The sequence below is a fragment of the Schistocerca cancellata genome, chromosome 7 (genome assembly GCF_023864275.1).
Source record: "Schistocerca cancellata isolate TAMUIC-IGC-003103 chromosome 7, iqSchCanc2.1, whole genome shotgun sequence".
Taxonomy (NCBI): Eukaryota; Metazoa; Arthropoda; class Insecta; order Orthoptera; family Acrididae; genus Schistocerca; species Schistocerca cancellata.
The window spans coordinates 183,089,848-183,106,473 of NC_064632.1; the positions used below are offsets into that span (position 1 = coordinate 183,089,848).

At 42.8% G+C, this 16,626-nt stretch overlaps 1 protein-coding gene across 4 annotated transcripts in view; it reads right to left on the reverse strand.

Moving 5' to 3' along the window:
• LOC126092597 (UDP-GalNAc:beta-1,3-N-acetylgalactosaminyltransferase 2-like) overlaps positions 1-16,626 on the reverse strand; it is a 145,471-nt gene that overhangs the window by 95,491 nt on the left and 33,354 nt on the right. The window contains exon 1 of one of the 4 annotated variants that reach the window (XM_049908292.1): positions 5,283-5,417. The exons of 2 other annotated variants lie outside the window; for them this stretch is intronic. Coding sequence is in view for 1 of the 2 variants with exons in the window: in XM_049908290.1 (XP_049764247.1) it covers positions 5,283-5,504 (222 nt within the window). In the remaining variant the exon portion in view is untranslated. Of the gene's footprint in view, positions 1-5,282; positions 5,505-16,626 lie in introns of those variants that run through there. One more of the 4 variants, XM_049908290.1, reaches the window with a different exon arrangement.

A 16,626-nucleotide genomic window follows, 5' to 3' on the forward strand; every position in this document is an offset into this window, starting at 1 on the left:
AGTCGAAAGCGATGGAGTAGAATCCATTGCGGAGGAATCCCCCATGATTGCCAGCGTCTCCGATGGCGCGCTCCTTCCTTGTGGGGACCCTCTCAGAGGGCACTCCCGCCTTAGGTGAATGTTTACACCTCAGGTCACACCTCCCGAGAAACAGACGGAGGGACCAATCGGCATGGTCAGAAGGTATCAGCTCAGGCAATCACCCCTCCCCGGGCCTGGCCTTTACCAGGGGGTACGCACGTGCCTTACATGTCTACCCAGGGCGGGGACTTACGCGTTACCCCCGTCACCGGCTACGCGTGCGAACGCGTGGGTCGGCCTTCAGGCACGCACAGGGAGGAAGGAAGAAGAGGAAAAAGAAGAGAGAGAGGGAGAAAGAGGACAGACTGTCTCAAACGCCAAGGCGGAGACCAGAGAAGGCAAGGAGAAGAAGGCAATGAGAAAGCAAGGAGAAGAAGGCAATGAGAAGGCAAGGAGAAGAAGGCAATGAGAAGGCAAGGAGAAAAAGGCAATGAGAAGGCAAGGAGAAAAAGGCAATGAGAAGGCAAGGAGAAAAAGGCAATGAGAAGGCAAGGAGAAAAAGGCAATGAGAAGGCAAGGAGAAGTCAAGGGAAAGAGTAAGGAAGACAGTGAGGTGGAGAAGAGCAAAGAAAGGAACCAACAAAAGGAAGGAAGAAACGAGAAGTGAAAAACCAGAAAGACCACAATTATAGGTCGTGGAACCGTCCGTCTCCGGACGCAGGCGCTAACTACCCCCGTGAGGGGGAGGGACTCCTTTTAGTCGCCTCTTACGACAGGCAGAAATACCTCGGGCCTATTCTAATCCCCGGACCCGCAGGGGGGACATTACGTGCCTGACGTTGGCGCTCCCAAGTACCAGCAAACCCACCCTCTGTGAATGCCCAGACCTTGCGGGCCGAGAAGCTTCCTCTGGAAGAGGGTGGACGACTGCATCCGGCTCAGAGACTTTGTCAGCCACAGATAACACCCAAAACCTGTTCATCAAATGAACTGGGGAGGCCCTACAATCGGCCCCTTGGAAAGTCTTTCGCTGCCTGCCAGACTTTGGAATGATCTCCTATTTGACCACGGGTGAGGGGTCAACCTCGGTGCAGGCAGTACCTGGGGCAGCCACAGCAGTGGACTGATCGGCGACATGTGGGTTGTGCTTGATGTCCCTCGCATCCCCGGGTCCAACCCCCACAGTGATGACCCTCGGCAGCAGCCTCAAGCTGTGTGACAGGAGCCAACACTGCCTGGAGCTGTGAGTGAAGGGTCACCAATTCAGCTCACATCTGTACACAGCAATCACAGTGCCTATCCATTTCTGAAATCGCTCCTGTTTCAAACATCTAAAAATATGTAATAAATGAATGGTCGACTCGCCTTATTACCAGCAGGAACACGAGCGGCTCTGTCACTGACACTGGACACATTATTACTAATGACCTGTTTGACCAGCCAAGTCGTTTAAGTATCTGGGTGTAATATGAGATGAAATGAGCATGTGAGAACTGTGGTGGGGAAGGTGAATGGTCGACTTCGGTTAATTAGGAGACTCTTAGGAAAGAGTGGTTCACTTGTAAAGAAGACAACATATAGTATGCTGGTGTGGCCTATTATTGAGTACTGCTCGAGTGTTTGGGATCCATGCTAGCTCGTATTAATGCAACCCTTGCTCAATCAAGTACGAGCAGCCCTTAGTGGCTCAACATCTTATTGACAACTATTCATGATGTCGCCTTTCCGGCTTAGATTTTTTAAAATGTGACTTGTAAGTACTGCATCTCTTTCCTGTCAGTACAAACTTTAGTTTTATTAATGCATTATATACCTAATATGTTTTAGAACAGTTAGCTTAATTCTGAAGACGATGCTCATAGTAGCGTCGAAACCTGGTCAGTTTTGACTTAATACTTGTGACCGAGGGCTTATTTGTTTCTAATATAATTCTGACACGGTCACTGAACCTTAGCAGCTATGTCCAAAGTTTTTATTTTTGGAGGATTTAGGGGTTACAATATTCAATCTTGCTACAACAACCATGTGTTCACTAATCCCTGTATCTGTTTTGATGCTCGTTATTAACTAAGGATTATTTGTTGCTACGAGGTCAAGTGTGTTTTCACAACCGTTTACTATTTGCTTGGGCTCATGAACTAACTGCTCAAAATAATTTTCAGAGAATGCGTTTAGCACAATTTCGGATGATGTTTCATGCGTACCTCCAGAATTAAACATGTATTTTCACCAACATATTGAGGGTAAATTAAAGTCACCACCAACTATTATTGTATGACTCGGGTACATGTCTTAAATCAAACTCAAGTTTTCTTTGAACCTTTCATCAGCAAATGTATCATTTGAATTAGGAGGTCGGTAAAAGGATCCAATTATTATTTTATTCCGGCTGCCAACAACGACCTCTGCCCATACTAACTCACAGGAACTATCTACTTCAATTTCGTGACAAGATAAACTACTTCTAACAGCAACCAACATGCCACCACCAACCATGTTTAGCCAATCCTTTCGGAACACCGTAAGCTTCTTTGCAAAAATTTCGGCTGAGATTATCTCCTGCTTGGCCCAGCTTTCAGTGCCTACAACAATTGGAGCGTTGGTGCTTTCTATTAGCGCTTGGAACTCTGGTACTTTCCTAACACACCTACGACAATTTACAACTGTTATACCGATGTTGATGATGGGGGTGATGTTGAGGGTATTAGATTAGGAAATGAGACACTTAAAGTAGTAAAGGAGTTTTGCTATTTGGGGAGCAAAATAACTGATGATGGTCGAAGTAGAGAGGATATAAAATGTAGACTAGCAATGGCAAGGAAAGCGTTTCTGAAGAAGAGAAATTTGTTAACATCGAGTATAGATTTAAGTGTCAGGAAGTCATTTCTGAAAGTATTTGTATGGAGTGTAGCCATGTATGGAAGTGAAACATGGACGGTAAATAGTTTGGACAAGAAGAGAATAGAAGCTTTCGAAATGTGGTGCTACAGAAGAATGCTGAAGATTAGATGGGTAGATCACATAACTAATGAGGAAGTATTGAATAGGATTGGGGAGAAGAGAAGTTTGTGGCACAACTTGACCAGAAGAAGGGATCGGTTGTTAGGACATGTTCTGAGGCATCAAGGGATCACCAATTTAGTATTGGAGGGCAGCGTGGAGGGTAAAAATCGTAGGGGGAGACCAAGAGATGAATACACTAAGCAGATTCAGAAGGATGTAGGTTGCAGTAGGTACTGGGAGATGAAGAAGTTTGCACAGGATTGAGTAGCATGGAGAGCTGCATCAAACCAGTCTCAGGACTGAAGACCACAACAACAACATACCGATGGTTCCTGTATCTACGTTCTTCCTGTGTTCGCCCTGCACCCTTTGTGACTGAAGTACTTCTTGTTTTCCTCGAGACCCTCTAACCTAAAAAAAGCCACACCACACAGCCCCTGCTACCTGTGTAAACGCCTCCCGCGTATAGTGGACACCTGACCTATTCAGCGGAACCTGAAACCCAAGTCGAGGAATCTGCAGCTTACATGGTTCCAGGACCATCTGAGCCTCTCATTCAGACCCTCCACTCCGCTCTGTAACAGAGGCCTGCAATCAGTTCTGCCGACTATGCTGCAAAAGGTCAGCTCTGCTTTCATCTTGCAAGCAAGACTGACAGCCTTTATCACTTCTGTTAGCTGCTGAAAACTAGAGAGAATCTCTTCTGATCCCAAGTGACACACATCATTGGTACTGATGTCAGCAACCACCTGCAGTTGGCTGCACCCTGTGCTCCTCATGGTATCTGGGAGGACCCATTCCACATCTGGAATGACTCCACCCAGTATGCACACGGAGTGCACACTGGTTTTCTTTCCCTTCTTGGCAGCCATGTCCCTAAGGGCCCCATAACGCATCTAATGTTAGAGCTCCCAACTATCAATAATCCCACCCTCTGTGATTGTCTGGATCTTGAAGGCAGAGAGGTTTCCTTTGAAACAGGACAGCGACGGCATCTCACTCAGTGACAGTGTCAGCCACAGACAGCACCTTGAATCTATTTGTTAGACAAACCAGGGAGGCCTTATGTGCGGCCACCTGGGAAGTCTTTCACCACCTGCTATGCCCCGGGTGACCTCCCACTTGACAACATGTGAGGGGTCAACCTCAGTGTGAGCAGTAATTGGACTGGCCACTGGTTAAGGACCGATTGGAGGACTCGGATGTGCGAGATGTCCGGTGGATCCCCAAGGCCGGCCCACAACAGTGGTGCCCATGCACTGCAGCCCCAAGCTGTGTAACCAAAGCCAGCACAGCCTGGAGGTGAGAGCAAAGTGTCACCAACTTGGCTCGCATCCGCACACAACAATCGCAGTACCTGTCCATACTAAAGACGGTGGAAAACTAAACTATGCAGATAAATAGACTATCGGCACATGCTGCACAACTCTACTGTAGACACTGACGAAAACACAGCAACTGTGTCTAAAAAATTATATTAATACACAGAGATTCAAAAACCTAACTACCGAAGTACTCAGGTGAAACTAAATAATTTTCCCGATTAGAAACCTGTAATATGTCACAAAATCGGTTTACTTTCCAACGTAAATGAAAATGCAAGAACTGTGGCTACTAGATATTAAATTAACAAGCAGAAACTCAAGAAACTAAACTATTAAAGCACACAGATGATATTATAAAATTCACTCCTGGTTAGGAACTCATAAAAGTGACAAAATCAGTTACTTCCCTGTTGCTGAGTGTGTCTCGGCCAGCTGCTGCTGCCTGACTCCTACCTTCTTTACACAATACAATCAACATAATCAAATTCCTTTTACATTTTAAGCAAAGTAAGATCCACCATCATATCCACTAGTTACACGAAACAGCTTTTACAAATCCCTACCAAATTCAAGTATAATTTTGTTGGTGGTTTTGTTATTAACTCTGAATAAAAATGCAAAGAACTGTTATTTTAACAGTCTCTTTTGGCTCCCTGTCTATTGTTTCTTTGTAAAATTCATAATTTACTGCATACCACAACTTTTTCAACATTTTCCCACCCAGAAAGAATTTAGAATCTCATTCTAACCCTTTTAAATATACTTCAACAGTCCTATGGCAACACATCTTGAATGAAACTTGAAATATTCATCTATTTTAGAATGACAACAACTATTTGAAACTGCCATCAGACTATCAAATTTTATTTGACACTACTTGCAATATTTCTTTAAAATATGATGATGACCCTTTTTCCAAATACAAAATCTTACCTTTAGGAAGCGAGATTTGCCAGTTTTCACAAGACCACTCATCAGACCTATCAGAAGGATGTACTGGACAAACTTCAGACCCAACCACAAAATAATATTTAATTCTTGCATCGCCTTTTATAAGATTTATCCACGTGTCTCTGACTGCTTGTCTTCTTTCAGAATTGTTCTGTGCTGATAAAATCCCAATTACCAACATCACTTTATTGCGGTGCAATACATCTGTAAGAATACCAGTTCCTTATTTAAAACTCAGTACACTAGTGGGTTAACTTAAAAACTGAAATGAAATTCTTTCATAACTTAAAATCACCATTGTCTTATGTAACAATAAATTTACAGTTAATGTATGCATGCAGTTTGCTGAGCAGGTAACAGTGAACAATATATTTATTGATGATTAGTTGAATTATGAATAACCCCCTTTTTCGGTGACAAGAAGTTTTTACTCATTCACTCACTTATTCATTGTGTCCCATAGATTCCATCATGAAGGAGAGCTTTCAGGGATGTGGAATGAGTCAAGGTATAAATTAGCTAAAGACTAGCAAATATAAAACTTAATATTTATACTCTATTAACAAAAAGCTCTCACTGCAGTGCTTAGTACTGTTCGTGCTTATGCTAGCTAATTGTAATTAAGTAAACTAGCAACAGAGCTGTTACTTTACGAAATGGTGCTGCCTACTCAGTTATACTATACAGTTGCTGTTCATTTGCTGCTAATATCTTAATATTTACTTGATTGCAACGTTATGTTTTAAATAAAATATATTTCTACATCTTTAAACACCGAGTCCTTTTTATAGTACATTACTATGTGGCATGCAGCTTTACATGAAATACTGCTACTTGTCATGAAGCCAACAGAACTTTTCAGTCCTTAAATCTAGATATCAAGATATCCAGAAAATTTGCAGAAAGAGAAGCTCAGGAGCTAATTTCATTTGAAATGGTAGGGATTTCCAATTTCTTATTTTATCTTAATGGGAGCTTGTGAAATGTCTTCTCACCACTTCCTGTCTGTTCCCTAAGTAAGAAGGCAAGGTCTACATAATTTGTATGGCTCTTACATTTTCTTCTATATAAAAAACTATGGACCTTGCCATTGGTGGGGAGGCTCGCGTGCCTCAGCGATACAGATGGCCGTACCGTAGGTGCAACCACAATGGAGGGGTATCTGTTGAGAGGCCAGACAAATGTGTGGTTCCTGAAGAGGGGCAGCAGCCTTTTCAGTTGTTGCAGGGGCAACAGTCTGGATGACTGACTGATCTGGCCTTGTAACACTAACCAAAACGGCCTTGCTGTGCTGGTACTGCGAACGGCTGAAAGCAAGGGGAAACTACACCCGTAATTTTTCCCGAGGGCATGCAGCTTCACTGTATGATTAAATGATGATGGCATCCTCTTGGGTAAAATATTCCGGAGGTAAAATAGTCCCCCATTCGGATCTCTGGGCGGGGACTACTCAAGAGGACGTCGTTATCAGGAGAAATAAAACTGGCATTCTACGGATCGGAGCGTGGAATGTCAGATCCCTTAATCGGGCAGGTAGGTTAGCAAATTTAAAAAGGGAAATGGATAGGTTAAAGTTAGATATAGTGGGAATTAGTGAAGTTCGGTGGCAGGAGGAACAAGACTTTTGGTCAGGTGAATACAGAGTTATAAATAAAAAATCAAATAGGGGAATGCAGAAGTAGGTTTAACAATGAACAAAAAAATAGGAGTGCGAGTAAGCTACTACAAACAGCATAGTGAATGCATTATTGTGGCCAAGATAGACTTGAAGCACATGCCTACTACAGTAGTACAAGTTTATATGCCAACTAGCTCTGCAGATGATGAAGAAATTGAAGAAATGTATGAGAAGATAAAAGAAATTATTGAAATAGTGGAGGGAGACGGAAATTTAATAGTCATGGGTGACTGGAATTCGGTAGTAGGAAAAGGAAGAGAAGGAAATGTAGTAGGTGATTATGGATTGGGGGGAAGAATTAAAGAGGAAGCCGTCTGGTAGAATTTTGCACAGAGCATAACTTAATCATAGCTAACACTTGGTTCAACAATCACAAAATAAGGTTGTATACATGAAAGAAGCCTGGAGAGATTGACAGGTTTCAGACAGATTATATAATGGTAAGACAGAGAGTCAGGAACCAGGTTTTAAATTGTAAGACACTTCCAGGGGCAGATGTGGACTCTGACCAAAATCTATTTGTTATGAACTGCAGCTTAAAACTGAAGAAACTGCAAAAAGGTGGGAATTTAACGAGATGGGACCTGGATAAACTGACTAAATCAGAGGTTGTACAGAGTTTCAGGGAGAGTATAATGGAAAAATTGACAGGAATGGGGGAAGAAAATACAGTAGAAGAAGAATGGATAGCTTTGAGGGATGAAGTAGTGAAGACAGTAGAGAATCAAGTAGGTAAAAAGACTAGGGCTGGTAGAAATCCTTGGACAACAGAAGAAATATTAAATTTAATTGATGAAAGAAGAAAATATAAAAATGCAATAAACAAAGCAGGCAAAAAGGAATACAAACGTGTCAAAAATGAGATCGAAAGGAAGTGCAAAATGGCTAAGCAGGGATGGCAAGAGGACAAATGTAAGGATGTAGAGGCTTGTCTCACTAGGGGTAAGATAGATACTGCCTACATGAAAATTAAAGAGACCTTTGGAGAAAAGAAAAACACTTGTATAAATATCAAGAGCTCAGATGGAAACCCAGTTCTAAGCAAAGAAGGGAAAGCAGAAAGGTGGAAGGAGTATATAGACGGTCTATACAAGGGTGATGTACTTGAGGACAGTATTATGGAAATGGAAGAGGGTGTAGATGAAGATGAAATGGGAGATATGATACTGCGTGAAGAGTTTGACAAACACTGAAAGACCTGAGTTGAAACAAGGCCCTGGGAGTAGACAACATTCCATTAGAACTACTCACAGCCTTGGGAGAGCCAGTCCTGACAAAACTTTACCATCTGGTGAGCAAGATGTATGAGACAGGCGAAATACTGTCAGACTTCAAGAAGAATATAATAATTCCAATCCCAAGTAAAGCAGGTGTTGACAGATGCGAAAATTACCGAACTATCAGTTTAATAAGTCACAGCTGCAAAATACTAACGCAAATTCTTTACAGAAGAATGGAAAAACTGGTAGAAGCGAACATCGGGGAAGATCAGTTTGGATTCCGTAGAAATATTGGAACACGTGGGGCAATACTGACCTTACGACTCAACTTAGAAGAAAGATTAAGGAAAGGCAAACCTACTTTCCTAGCATTTGTAGACTTAGAGAAAGCTTTTGACAATGTTGACTGGAATACTCTCTTTCAAATTCTAAAGGTGGCAGGGGTAAAATACAGGGAGCGAAAGGCTATTTACAATTTGTACAGAAACCAGATGGCAGTTATAAGAGTCAAGGGGTATGGAAGGGAAGCAGTGGTTGGGAAGGGAGTGAGACAGTGATGTAGCCTCCCCCCAATGTTATTCAATCTGTATATTGAGCAAGCAGTAAAGGAAACAAAAGAAAAATTCGGAGTAGGTATTAAAATTCGCCGGCCGAAGTGGCCGTGTGGTTAAAGGCGCTGCAGTCTGGAACCCCAAGACCGCTACGGTCGCAGGTTCGAATCCTGCCTCGGGCATGGATGTTTGTGACATCCTTAGGTTAGTTAGGTTTAACTAGTTCTAAGTTCTAGGGGACTAATGACCTCAGCAGTTGAGTCCCATAGTGCTCAGAGCCATTTGAACCATTTTTATTAAAATTCGTGGAGAAGAAATAAAAACTTTGAGGTTCGCTGATGACATTGTAATTCTGTCAGAGACAGCAAAGGATTTGGAAGAGCAGTTGAATGGAATGGACAGTGTCTTGAAAGGAGGATATAAGGTGAACATCAACAAAAGCAAAACGAAGATAAAGGAATGTAGTCGAATTAAGTCGGGTGATGCTGAGGGAATTAGATTAGGAAATGAGACACTTGAAGTAGTAAAGGAGTTTTGCTATTTGGGGAGCAAAATAACTGATGATAGTCGAAGTAGAGAGGATATAAAATGTAGAGTGGCAATGGCAAGGAAAGCGTTTCTGAAGAAGAGAAATTTGTTAACATCGAGTATAGATTTAAATGTCAGGAAGTCGTTTCTGAAAGTATTTGTATGGAGTGTAGCCATGTATGGAAGTGAAACATGGATGATAAGTAGTTTAGACAAGAAGAGAATAGAAGCTTTCGAAATGTGGTGCTACAGAAGAATGCTGATGATTAGATGGGTAGATCACATAATTAATGAGGAGGTGTTGAATAGAATTAGGGAGAAGAGGAGTTTGTGGCACAACTTGAGTAGAAGAAGGGATCGGTTGGTAGCACATGTTCTGAGGCATCAAGCGATCACCAATTTAGTATTGGAGGGCAGCGTGGAGAGTAAAAATCGTAGAGGGAGACCAAGAGATGAATACACTAACCAGATTCAGAAGGATGTAGGTTGCAGTAGGTACTGGGAGATGAAGGAGTTTGCACAGGATACAGTATCATGGAGAGCTGTATCAAACCAGTCTCGGGACTGAAGACCAGAACAACAACAACATTTTCTTCTACTGTGATAGTGGAAATCACATTTCAGCTGAAGCTGATTTTCACTTCAGCACCAATAGCTGTTGTTAAAAAGTAAACATATTGGGAATGAGTGTAAGATTTCTGAGATTCTTAAAAATATTTCAACAAGATGTATGTAAAGGATATATTGCTACTCACTACATGGATGAGAAGCTTAGTCACAGCAGGGATGCTGAGAAAAGGCTGATGAGCTGTGTGACAGTCCTATATCAGACATGGACAACAGAAAAGACACACACATGCATAGCTCACCCACACATGGTCACTGTCATTTCCGGGTACTATGGTCCAACTACAATTCTCTGACACTCAGAGATGATAGTGAGTGAGTGTGAGTGTGTGCCTCACTCTCTCTCTCTCTCTCTCTCTCTCTCTCTCTCTCTCTCTATCTGTGTGTGTGTGTGTGTGTGTGTGTGTGTGTGTGTGTGTGTGTGTTTGTTTTATAGATGTGTGAACCTTTTGTTTTCTCTACATCTGAAGGAGGTCTTAGTCTGATGACTAATAGTATCTAACAGTCTTTTTTCAATGTGTCTGTCTGCCACTCTCTACGTGTTCATTAGCAATCTCTTCATATTATTGTTATTCTGTCCTGGATTCTCCATCAACTGATTTTGTAAGATGTGCTGGTGCTAACTTGTATAAATGACCAAGTCAGATTCAAGTCTGTGATACAATCTGTCAACAATACTCTGTGCTTTCTGTTATGAAGGCAATACTCCATCCACATACGTGAAGTGCCACTAACAACCTGACACTTCAGTTTGTCAGGTATAACAGGCTGGTTTGTCAAGTATCATAGGCTTTGGCAAAGTTACAAAATATAGCATAACTGTGTATCTCTGCCAAGGATTCATTTATGGGGCCTTGTATTTGTTTGGCTATGAAGAATCCCATATGAAATCCAAAATGAGGGGCTGTTAAATTCAGCTCAATTGAATGAGTCAGTATTCTATTGTAGGCCACTGTCTCCTACACTTTTCATATAAATAAAGGAGCGAAATAGGTATGTAATTAAGAGGTGTTCCTCCTATACACACTTTTATAGGTGGATGGCAATACGTTAGATTTAAGTCATTGACTGATTACAGAGATAGCTTCATGAGGATTCAATCAAGTCATCACAAGATTTTAATATTCAGGTAGAAACACCATCATAGTTCACACAATTACTACTTTACAATGATCTGATGAATTTCGTAATTTCCTTGGGGTTATATTTTTTAAACTAATGTCTGTTGGTGGTTCAAATAGTGTTCACACACGTAAATCAAATGTATCTTTATTGGACTGTTTGCTAGTGAGTATGGTATTTGTTGCCACTGCAGGGAAATAATTATTGAATTTCATGACCCAATGATAAGAAAGTTTTGCCACTTCTGTGGTCTCAATCCACTTTGGTTATTATTTTTGTTTGGGTCTTGTTTAATAAGGTTCCAAATTGGTTGGACCTTATTCTAGGGGTGTTGTACTTTTTGGGCATTGTTACAAGTTTTGCTTCTTAAATAAAAGATTGGAAGTTTTTCCTGTATTGGTGGAAGCAGAACTTCAATCCTAACTATACCTTGTCCTCAGAATAAGGTAGAGTTCTCCCTTCCTACCGCAAAATACTTTAATCCCAGCAGTTATCTATCCCTCATTCACACTTCAGTTCAGTTAGAAGCTTATCTGTTTTAGGAAAAAACAAGGTTCATAATGCTGTACAAATACGTTTAGGAAAGAGCTAAATTTTCCATCTACACCGTATGGTTTACATGGTTTTCCCAATAATTCTTCCCTTTATTACTCTCTAAATACTGTGATCAGGTTATTGCTTATGATTCTGCAATACAATACTTTTTTTCTATTATCTGTTAATTGTCAGTATATCTTATTGCAACACGGTCAGATACACCACTGATCATAGGTTTTACATCAAAGTTGCTGCACTTTGTTAGGTCTAAAAACAGTATGTAAACGACTGTTACACTATGTGCTTCAAATCTCATAGGGAGTTGTACTACGCAAAATACTTCAAAGCGGGACATCAACAACTCTAAGTGCTCTTCATCAGTACTATCTGACACAAAATCAACATTTTAGTCTTCAAAAACAATGAGTCTCCAGTTAAGTCTGAATAACCTCTTTAAAACTGTTTCTACCTGTCTTATGTAGCTTAAGATACTTTCAGCTGGGAGTTTGTGAAATGACAGTAACACAAGTTTGTGTGTTTCCTAATCCACCATTATTGCACAGCATTCAGATGGCTGTTGAATGCAATATTCATTAACAAAAGAGTCTAGGATGTAACTCCACTTTTGCGACGTAGCTCCTACCCCCTTATTGGTTCTACAAGAGTACAATATTATTAGCTTGTATCCATCAAGATGATTCTGTTCAACTTCTAAGATTTCCATGCGATGTTCTAATATGTACAAGTCTGCATTAGTTCCATGTATCTTCACATTTTCCTGAATGATTATGAGAAGTTCATGTGTTTTATTTATAAGGCTTCTGATGTTTTGATGGAAGACACTAAATGTGGTTTCTTTAATATCCATGGCTTTGTCTCAGATGCACTATTTTGTTTTGCTAATAACCTTTTGAATTGCAGCTACATTTATTCCACAACTCAATTTTTTTGACTAAGTTTACCCTAAAATGGAAATTGTGAAATGGGAATCACTGGAATACAGCTTGGTCACACTGGTTGCTTATACACTCCTGGAAATGGAAAAAAGAACACATTGACACCGGTGTGTCAGACCCACCATACTTGCTCTGGACACTGCGAGAGGGCTGTACAAGCAATGATCACACGCACGGCACAGCGGACACACCAGGAACCGCGGTGTTGGCCGTCGAATGGCGCTAGTTGCGCAGCATTTGTGCACCGCCGTCGTTAGTGTCAGCCAGTTTGCCGTGGCATACGGAGCTCCATCGCAGTCTTTAACACTGGTAGCATGCCGCGACAGCGTGGACGTGAACCGTATGTGCAGTTGACGGACTTTGGCGAGGGTGTATAGTGGGCATGCAGGAGTCCGGGTGGACGTACCGCCGAATTGCTCAACATGTGGGGCGTGAGGTCTCCACAGTACATCGATGTTGTCACCAGTGGTCGGCGGAAGGTGCACGTGCCCGTCGACCTGGGACCGGACCGCAGCGACGCACGGATGCACGCCAAGACCGTAGGATCCTACGCAGTGCCGTAGGGGACCGCACCGCCACTTCCCAGCAAATTAGGGACACTGTTGCTCCTGGGGTATCGGCGAGGACCATTCGCAACCGTCTCCATGAAGCTGGGCTATGGTCCCGCACACCGTTACGCCGTCTTTCGCTCACGCCCCAACATCGTGCAGCCCGCCTCCAGTGGTGTCGCGACAGGCATGAATGGAGGGACGAATGGAGACGTGTCGTCTTCAGCGATGAGAGTCGCTTCTGCCTTGGTGCCAATGATGGTCGTATGCATGTTTGGCGCCGTGCAGGTGAGCGCCACAATCAGGACTGCATACGACCGAGGCACACAGGGCCAACACCCGGCATCATGGTGTGGGGAGCGATCTCCTACACTGGCCGTACACCACTGGTGATCGTCGAGGGGACACTGAATAGTGCACGGTACATCCAAACCGTCATCGAACCCATCGTTCTACCATTCCTAGACCGGCAAGGGAACTTGCTGTTCCAACAGGACAATGCACGTCCGCATGTATCCCATGCCACCCAACGTGCTCTAGAAGGTGTAAGTCAACTACCCTGGCCAGCAAGATCTCCGGATCTGTCCCCCATTGAGCATGTTTGGGACTGGATGAAGCGTCGTCTCACGCGGTCTGCACGTCCAGCATGAACGCTGGTCCAACTGAGGCGCCAGGTGGAAATGGCATGGCAAGCCGTTCCACAGGACTACATCCAGCATCTCTATGATCGTCTCCATGGGAGAATAGCAGCCTGCATTGCTGCGAAAGGTGGATATACACTGTACTAGTGCCGACATTGTGCATGCTCTGTTGCCTGTGTCTATGTGCCTGTGGTTCTGTCAGTGTGATCATGTGATGTATCTGACCCCAGGAATGTGTCAATAAAGTTTCTCCTTCCTGGGACAATGAATTCACGGTGTTCTTATTTCAATTTCCAGGAGTGTAGTAATAGCAAGAAGCCTATAACCAGAAGTACTCAGATGCAAACCATGCTGTGTATGATGTGACTGATGGCATCAATTACAACCATGTTTAAACAGTCTAATGATCTCACAGTAATATGAGAACCAGTCTCAGCAATGTGCCTGGTGTCATCCTTAATTAAATTGTTACCTGCACCACCTTACTATCATTACATGATCTTCTTTTCCAAGACTCTTCCCCAAAGAGCCTAAATCAAATGTGACTTTGTTGAGACTTGCATTTCTGCATGCAGCAAAAGAGCAAATAGTACAAATTTGTCTTATGCACTCAGGGCAAAAAGATTTTCTAGCAGAAAATCAGATCCTTTTCTGATAGAAGTAATGCAAAGAGCTATGATGTTTAAAGCTTTCCCGGCGTACTGATTGTTCCATAAAAGATCCACAAACAAATGTGCCATTACGTCCAATTGTGAGTAACATTGGAGCAGCCACCTACGACCTAGCAAAATTCTTGGCATCTCTGCTCAAACCAGTGATAGGCAAGTGTGCACATCACATAAAGAATTCTGGTGATTTTATCAGTCGACTTCGGTCACTACAACTGCAAAGTAGTGATTTATTGGTCAGTTTTGATGTGGTTTCACTGTTTACAAAGGTGCCTCTGGTGGACTCACTACATCTCATTGGCAATATGTTTGGTGCAGACATTACAGCGTTGTTTGAGCACACTCTCTCCTCTACATATTTTATATTTAACAACAAATTTTACGAACAATCTGATGGTGTCGCCATGGGGAGTCCTTTGTCTCCCCTGGTGGCCAATCTTTTTATGGAGGATTTTGAGGAGAGAGCACTCGACTCTGCCACTTTTAAACCGACAGTATTTTGGCGGTACGTTGACGACACTTTTATAGTGTGGCCTCATGGTCTGGACCGTCTCCAAGAATTTTTACGTCACATGAACTCCGTACATGAAAACATAAAATTTACCATGGAGATAGAGAGAGATGGTTGTCTGCCATTTTTAGACGTCTTGGTGCGACGGAAGAGTGATGGCACACTTGGTCACTCGGTGTACAGAAAGCCCACTCATACAGACCTGTATCTACAAGCTACTAGTTGCCACCATCCAGCACAAACAATGGGCATTCTCAAAACCTTGGTCCACCGTGCCCATACTATCTCTGACGCCGACAGTCTTCAAGCGGAACTGGAACACCTGCAAAAGTATTTTTGAAGAATGGCTTTTCACCTAGGCAAGTGAACAGAGTGATGAAGACCTACAAACGACGGAACAAGGAAGAGGAAGAGGCCTTCAGATCAACTGTTTATCTACCATTTATTGGGAATATTTCTTCACAGATAGGCAGAATATTAAGAAAGTATCAAGTGAGAGTCATCTGTCGCCCTCCTTCCAAAATTTCATCACTAGTGGGATCCGTTAAAGACGACCTGGGCCTGCATAAACCAGGTGTTTACAAAATTCCATGTGAATGCGGCAAATCATATATAGGGCAAACAACACGAACTGTGCAGGAACGCATTGTGGAACACCTACGGCATACTCGCCTTCTCCAACCCACCAAGTCCGCAATCGCCGAACATTGTATTTCCACAGACCATTCCATGAATTACGACGACACAAAAATTTTGGCCCATACATCAAACTTTTGGAGCTCGATTATCAATGAATCTGTGGAAATAAGATTGTCTGACAACGAGACTCTCATCAATCGAGATAGCGGTTATCAGCTGAACTCTGCTTGGAATCCTGTTATAGAGAAACTTCGTAGTCGACGTAGTTATCTGCATAAAGATGGAAATCGACCTGACACCGATACGCCAGGCTTTCGCAGTGGAGGGCGTGAGGCGCAGCGCACGGAGCCGTTATGAACGCGCACGCTGAGCAGCGCATGCGCAATGTCACCTCAGAAGGCTTTAAATAGCAGAGTTCAGCGCGTACTCGCCAGTACTACTACAGTGGCATTCACCTGAAGATGGCCAGAAGACTCTGCGCCGAAATATCGTGGCAGGAAGTTACTGATATCCGGCAGTTCTCCCGTGTTTTTATGGAACAATGCAAAGAGCTGAAGCGCACAAAATTGACTGCACATCCCAAAGTTTTTTACCATGAAAGAAGAGGTGGCAGCAGTCAGCTCTCTGGCGCCAATCATTACAGATTTCGTGCCGCCTTTGTTGGGGCCTTCACCCGCTTTGGGCCCACAGCAACCCCGTAAACAACTATTCCAGCAGCAACAAGTCAAATCAGTGGCAGCACTGTTGCCCAACTGCAAATATTGTTTTCTTTGTCGTGCATGCAGTGTGTTCCCCATCAGCACACAACTTGCCACGAGTGTGGCAGAAAGGGACACTTACCAGAGGCAAGGTTTTAGCAGTTCCGCTGTACACGTGTCTCATCCTAAGGCTGTGACCAAGTGAGTGAGCAATCTACAAAAGTGAGGGCATCTCAACAAACAACCCCTCATAATGTATTTGGATGTAAGTTTATGGTCGCTGACATTGCATACAGCTAACAGAAATCTTTGGGCCTATGGATGTCATCAAATGCCTAAGAAAGTTCCATCTTATTTATAACCAAATCATTTTGCCAGAAAATATTCTGGTGATAGTTGACT